At 43.5% G+C, this 6,202-nt stretch overlaps 2 protein-coding genes across 6 annotated transcripts in view; both read left to right on the top strand.

The window, feature by feature from the left end:
* The window catches only part of adora2aa (adenosine A2a receptor a), a 15,672-nt gene extending 14,087 nt beyond the window's left edge, over nt 1-1,585 (top strand). For both annotated transcript variants that reach the window (XM_015008096.2, XM_015008095.2), the window contains exon 3: nt 1-1,585. This exon is cut by the window's left edge and continues 213 nt beyond it. In XM_015008096.2, coding sequence (XP_014863582.2) covers nt 1-826 — 826 coding nt within the window. In that variant the 3' untranslated portion in view covers nt 827-1,585.
* A 521-nt stretch (nt 1,586-2,106) lies between these two features.
* Nucleotides 2,107-5,953, top strand: c8h22orf15 (chromosome 8 C22orf15 homolog). 4 transcript variants are annotated; one of them, XM_088009103.1, is made up of 5 exons: nt 2,111-2,950; nt 3,032-3,118; nt 4,148-4,270; nt 4,547-4,618; nt 4,701-5,953. In XM_088009103.1, exons 1-5 carry the CDS (start codon nt 2,926-2,928, stop codon nt 4,811-4,813), a joined length of 420 nt encoding a protein of 139 aa, XP_087865229.1. In that variant the 5' UTR covers nt 2,111-2,925; the 3' UTR covers nt 4,814-5,953. The 4 variants fall into 4 exon arrangements, with proteins under 4 accessions (XP_087865227.1, XP_087865229.1, XP_087865226.1 ...); XM_088009102.1 differs by having other exon boundaries at nt 2,118-2,950; nt 4,544-4,618; XM_088009101.1 differs by having other exon boundaries at nt 2,107-3,118.
* Nucleotides 5,954-6,202: the final 249 nt, after the last annotated feature.

Below are 6,202 nucleotides of genomic sequence, written 5' to 3'. Positions count from 1 at the left end.
CTTCTTTGCTTGTGTACTAATCCCCCTCCTGCTGATGCTAGCCATCTACCTGTGCATCTTCATGGCAGCTCGCCACCAGCTCAAACTGATTGAAGTGGAGGCCTTTCGCGGAGAAAAGTCGCGCTCCACTCTGCAGAAGGAGGTCCAGGCCGCCAAGTCTCTGGCCATCATTGTTGGGTTGTTTGCCGTCTGCTGGCTGCCTCTGCACATCATCAACTGCTTCACCCTGTTCTGCCCCGAGTGCCCGCGCCCTCCCGTTTGGATCATGTACGTGGCCATCATCCTTTCCCACGCCAACTCCGTCATCAACCCCTTCATCTACGCCTACCGCATCCGAGAGTTCAGGCGGACCTTCCGAAAGATCATCCGGCGCCACATCCTGGGCTGGCATCCAGTGCTGGACAGCAGCGGCAGTGAGCGCAACTCCACACACACCACCATCACGGACTCCATCAGACTCAAAGCCAACGGCCTCAAGTTGGACCTCTTCACCGAGCTCAGCAAGAGCAGCAGCTGTGAAGACTCCAACAGCCGCCCCACTAGCATCTCTCCTGTAGGGGGCGGCCTGGTGGCGGTCTCTCACCCTCCTCTGTCAGTCATCATCTCCAATTGTCCTCAAGCTGGGACGTGTGCACTGCAAGCCCTCAGGCAAACTGAAATCCCGCTGGCCCGCCGTCTGGGCTTTGAGGAACGAGAGCATGGCCACGCGGGAGCAGAAAGTCTGGAGGACAGAGGCAAACGGGACGTCGCCTCAACGCAGGTCTCGCCGCTCTTCGCCAACCAGAGCAGGAAGAATTGCTTTTGCGAGCCACAAAGAGTGTCCTGACAAATACACAGGAAGGATGAGGGGGAACTAATTCAGGAGCCGAGCGATCAAATGTCCTCCGGGGATTGGAGAGGAGATGGGAGCGGTGATAACGGATAACAGGCAATAAATGTCACAGAGATAAATTAAACACACTGACTTTTTTTATGTAAGCCGGAGGGAAGAGTCTATAAAGCACCGCTTGTGGTCTGGAGCGCTCAAACTGCCTCTTCGCCTCCGACACAGAGGGCAATGATTTAAATCGATGAAGCAGCTGACACATCCATCTTCAACCTCAAGGTCCTCTTGCAGTCAGAAACTGTTCGTTTTAGCAGACGAGACCAGCAAGCGCTTTTGTATTTACTTTACAAATAAGTCGTGGTTGTTGAAAATGCACTTTGTCTCGTATTATCTACCTGACCCAACCTGGGCTGTTAAACTTTCTCGAGCCATCTGTGGAAAATATCGCTTTTCAAAACTTCCGAAATAAGAATATATAGGGCTACACATGAATTTCACCTTTTCTGTATTTTTCCCTTCATTAATGCCAACATTTGTCACTGAGTCACAGACGTCCAGTTTTATTTTGCTCCTCAGGGTTTCCAACAGTTCAGACTGGTATCCTTCTCCTTATTTTTGTTTTTTAAAGCCAAAGGGGGGGAAATGGGATAATGCAATGCTGAAATGGAAACTGATGTTAATGTTTGCTCAATGAGGCTTTGACGTGTTGTAAAAATTTATTCAGATGTAAAATAAAAAAAAGTAATTTATCATTATAAACGATTGTATTTCGAATGTGTTACACTCTCAGTGTCTTGCAACTTGAACAAACAGTTTGTGATGAGTTTGTTCCAGAAGAACCACTGTTATATCGTTCTAGTGTAGGTTTGCATGAAAGTCCTGCCTTTAAATAGAAGCTCTGACAAAAGAGTAACTAAACGCTACAATGGCCCCAAAGTGATCCCACGCATTATTCAGTGCAGCTCCAGGCTTTCCTGCCTTTTATCTGGAACACGTTTCATATCAGATTTGGAAGCCCAACAAACTGAGTCAGAGCTCTTCGCTTGTCTATGCTGGGAAACGGTTAGTTGGGGCCTCCAACTATCTCTGGACTTCTTTATTTTCCCAGCTTTTATCACATCTCCCCCGTGGGTTCAGGTTCCCACTTCTTTTTGAAAGCTTCTCCGGGATCTTTAGGACTTTTTTCTTCTATAAGTCATTCATCAAGTCCTTTGAGACGTCATGCTCTGCTGCTGACCTGCAGAATCTCCTCAGCTGGATCATCTGACAGTTTGCATCAGAATGCCACGTTGTCAATATTAAACTTATTAATACATTAGCCTTGCATACAGGAATACAAAAGAAACAGGTTAGTGGTTCTTTCTTTTTGTTAGGTGACCTTTTCTTGACCCTAGACAAGTTCTGGAAGAAGGAAAGGGAAAGATATCCGCTCTGCACACCTGATTGGTCATTGCAGTCTGGTCCTGAAATATTTTATAGATGAACCAAACCAGACTGGACAAACACAGAACTGACTGAATCACGGCAGAGCAGACGAGGAGGCATAGCCTCTGCTGGGCTGCCCATCAGGATCATCTCAGGTCAGGAGAAAGGTTTGGTTCCTCAGAACTGGAAGTGATCTACACCAGACACGCTGTAGTTTAGGACTGTTGTAATGCTGTACGGACTCTTTACCCAGCATGAGCAGTGAAACTATAAAGTGCATTTTTTCCCTCAGACTTGGCATCACTGTCCAGTAAACATCGGTGAGACGCAGAGAGCCAGACTCTCTGTTTGTAGAGACTCCATGGACACGAGCATCAGCAGGTCTTTGTCTCCTCATTCACAAGACTGGAGCTTTGTGAAGGAAAAGAAGAGGTGAATTCAAAGAAGTGTGTGTGTGTGTGTGTGTGTGTGTGTGTGTGTGTGTGTGTGGTCAGCTGGCACATTCGTTCAATTTAGCACTGAGTTCTTAGGAAACAAAAAGTACACACCACAAGAGGGAAGGGTTTTATGTGAGGATTTGGTGTCTGTTTCTCCAAACGTCCTGGACTCTGTGTTACATTTCAGCTCTTGGTTGAGTTGGAGCTGTGGAGCCGAAACACAGTGGGCGCTGGAGGATGTTTGTCACTGTCCTGTTTGGAGGTCAGAACATTCCCTGCACTCATTTTGAGGCATTGTTGATTTCTGCTGTAAGTGGTTTGACGAAGGAGCTTATCTTGGCAGACGGCAGGATGGAAATGTTAAACCTAAACTGTAAGCTGGTCAACTTCATTCATCACCTGAAGGAAAGGTGTGGTCTGGACTTCAAAGGTAACTGAACGGGTCAGTCATGGCTCTAAATTTAACTATTTAACATGAACATTTAACCAAATAAACTTCTGTTTTTCACTTTCATTTTCATTCATGCAGTAGTTTTTGTACTCTTTGGGCTTTTTCTATTTTCTCATGTTACAGCCAAAAACTTCAGTGCATACTGCTGGGACTAATGTGTAAATGTGTAAACATTTAACACTTGTTAAATGATAAAGAAAAATTATACATATTAGAAAATTTGTGTTCGGCTCCCTGGGTCAATAGAATCTTATCTTACTGCAGTTACAGCTTCGGGTCTGTGGGGTTTGTCTATACCAGCACTGCTGGAGACTGAATGCAAAACAGCAGAAACTCAGGAAGCTTGGGTGGAGAGCGTCTGCAAACATCAATTTCTAAGTCTTGACATAAGTTTTCAAGGAGATTTGTGTCTGGACTTTGAAAGTGCAACTAACAGTAGCTGACCTGTTGACAGATTCTTCCATCTGAGCGGTGGATCGCAGACATTTTCTAGAAAAAATCTGGACATTTCTGAGTTTGAAAAGTCGGACATTTCCTGAAAAAAAAACAGTATAATTTCAGAAATTTTCTTGAAAGAAAGGAAATTTCTGAGTTTGAAAAGTAAAGAAATGTTGACTTTTGAAAATCAAAAATTCTATATTTTTTCAAGAAAATTTCTGAGATTAGTCTCAAAATTTCAGATTTTCTTTTCTTTTTGCAAAACTTTCCTTTTTGTTTCTCACTACAATGGTAATACAGCATTGTATATGACAGAGAGCTACGGAGAGGCAGAAAGCTCTCAGGGACAGAAAACAAACAAAAACAGCCACAAAAAACCGAAGGGGGACAAGAATAAAGAAGCCATGAAAAGTGTTTTTCCCCCCAACAGACAGTTGGTAAGACATTACAGCATCACTACGGGTGATGCATAAACCTCAGAAATGTACCTGACAGTCGTACATTTCGGTAACCTGAACTTAATATCTGAAACATTTTCGGACGGTCCTCAGCCGAACCTTCCTTCCGCAGAGCGCGTGGAGCTGATGGACAGCGGGGGCCGCGTGATGAACCTGGAGCCGCTGCAGCGGAGCGGGGCCCCGGCCAGCAGCGTGCTGGCAGCCAGGCGGCTCTACGTCCTCCTGCGGGTCTGCCGTGAGTCCGCCTCGCCTGCTCCGTCCATCAGCACATCCTCAAAGGAACAACTGCTCAGACCTGCAAAGCTTTCTCAAAGCTGGATCAAGTCTGAGCAGACCTATCAGATTCCATGAGTATTAGATCGAGAACACAAACAATTAGGATTAGAGGTTTCATCCTAAAATGAAATACTGCACATGTTGCTGCCCCGATGTTTGTTTTTGAAGTCACGTGGTGCAGAAGGGCAGCAGCTCACTGCGATGGGTGTTTATGGTTTCATTTTGTTCCTAGAAGGAAATGAAGAATTGCGGGGTTGCAGATATGTCTCTCTCCTGAACAACACCAAAAGCCACCCCGAGTTTACAGGTGATGAAAACTACTAGTGGCTCATTAGGTCCCCCTGCTGGCCAAATCATTTTGTGACGCCTGTTGTTTTTATTTATTGCAGAACTGCTGAAGAAACTATCAAATCCCAACAAGGAGACAGAGAGGAAGGTCAGAAGAGAGCGGACACAAAGGAGTAAAAACATCTCCTCAACTGTCAGGAATAAGAAATCTTAAATATTTATCATTTCATTGACTATTTAATGAATGCCTTATTGTTCCTTAGCTTGTAATGTTGGTTTTCACATCAAAAAGTGAACCACCTTCTCTTACAGCATGTTATTAATCAAAGCCAACAGGTTAAAGAAACGTTTCCACTGTCAGTAATCGGCTCTGTCAACCAACATGTAATGTACCGATTTAGATGATGAAAGAAGTTTATATTAACACCAACCAAAGTCTATTGTCTATTTTGCTTTCAAGATGCACTCTATGTTACAGCCACCATTAGATTTTCCAAAACTCAGCACATCTCACACTGTCCAATCACTGTAATATATGAAAGTTTCTCAATTTATGCATACATTTTAATTTCTGCTGCTGTTCAAATGAACGCCTGACCCCAGGTTGGTGCGTCCTCCTTGTTGTCGTGTCATGACAATAAGAGACTAAGGTCCAGTGAATCTCACTGTCATCCATACGGAGTAATGTGACTGACCAGCAGCAAGTAGAGCAGGACTGTGAAATGGGAGGAACATTTTCTGGTCGTCTCATTTTTCCCTCACTGCAGCTTTAAATCATTTTCAATATGTCTGTACCAGCTTTGCACATTGAGGAAACAAAGAATATTGCCCATAATATAGGTTTTGGGAAAGAATATGGTGATTTATTATTATTATTTATTGTCAACATGCTGCTAAACACAATTTGAAGAACATGAATTTTCAGACTATTATTTTAAAGCAGTAAAAAAACAACCAAACCAAAAAAAGACAAAAAATAAACCGTTTAATCATAGCAACAAATGTAAATAAACATCCAAATATTCTAGCTTTTATTTTTGGCTGAGCCACCCAAAGATTATCAGTGGCCCCCATCCTGCCACCCCTTTCCAAAACCTTCTAGAGACGCCCCTGCCTGCGCCTCCAGTTCTCCCAGAAACGCATGCCTGCCCAAAATTGCATCCCCTCTCGCGGGAGCGCGCATCGCTCTGTTCTCTCGCATATTGACGAGAAAACGGACTGAAATATGACCGAAGAGGAAATTTTAAAGATATTTGTAACATTATCACGTTTCTTAACCATGTAATCCCTAAAATGGTGGGTTTTATTTCGCAAATTACTTGAAATAAATACGGTTTTTACACCTTTATTGACACATATGAGTCGAACTTTTTTTCAGCCCGTGTCTGTTGAAAACGTTCTCCGCAAATGGTTTGAAATTCTCTGTTTTTTTCTTTTGATACCATAACAGCTTAAAAGCATTACAAAACAGAGGCCCAATATGTAGAACATTTTACATCATGCATAACTTTCTAGTCTGTTAATGTAGGAGGGAATGCATTTTAATTAATGAGCCTGAAAATATTTGCATCCATCCTGTTGATATAAAAATTATAGCATTAGC

Source organism: Poecilia mexicana, unplaced genomic scaffold (genome assembly GCF_051168715.1).
Source record: "Poecilia mexicana isolate PSO_F unplaced genomic scaffold, ASM5116871v1 scaffold_9, whole genome shotgun sequence".
Lineage (NCBI taxonomy): Eukaryota > Metazoa > Chordata > Actinopteri > Cyprinodontiformes > Poeciliidae > Poecilia > Poecilia mexicana.
This window is presented reverse-complemented; position numbering and strand designations above follow the sequence as displayed.

Coding starts and splice junctions, on each gene's coding strand:
- c8h22orf15 (XM_088009100.1), top strand. CDS start 2,926: ATGTTTGTCACTGTCCTGTTTGGAGGTCAGAACATTCCCTGCACTCAT. Junction 4,271..4,543: donor CGTCCTCCTGCGGGTCTGCC/GTGAGTCCGCCT, acceptor TTTTGTTCCTAG/AAGGAAATGAAGAATTGCGG. Junction 4,619..4,700: donor AAGCCACCCCGAGTTTACAG/GTGATGAAAACT, acceptor TATTTATTGCAG/AACTGCTGAAGAAACTATCA.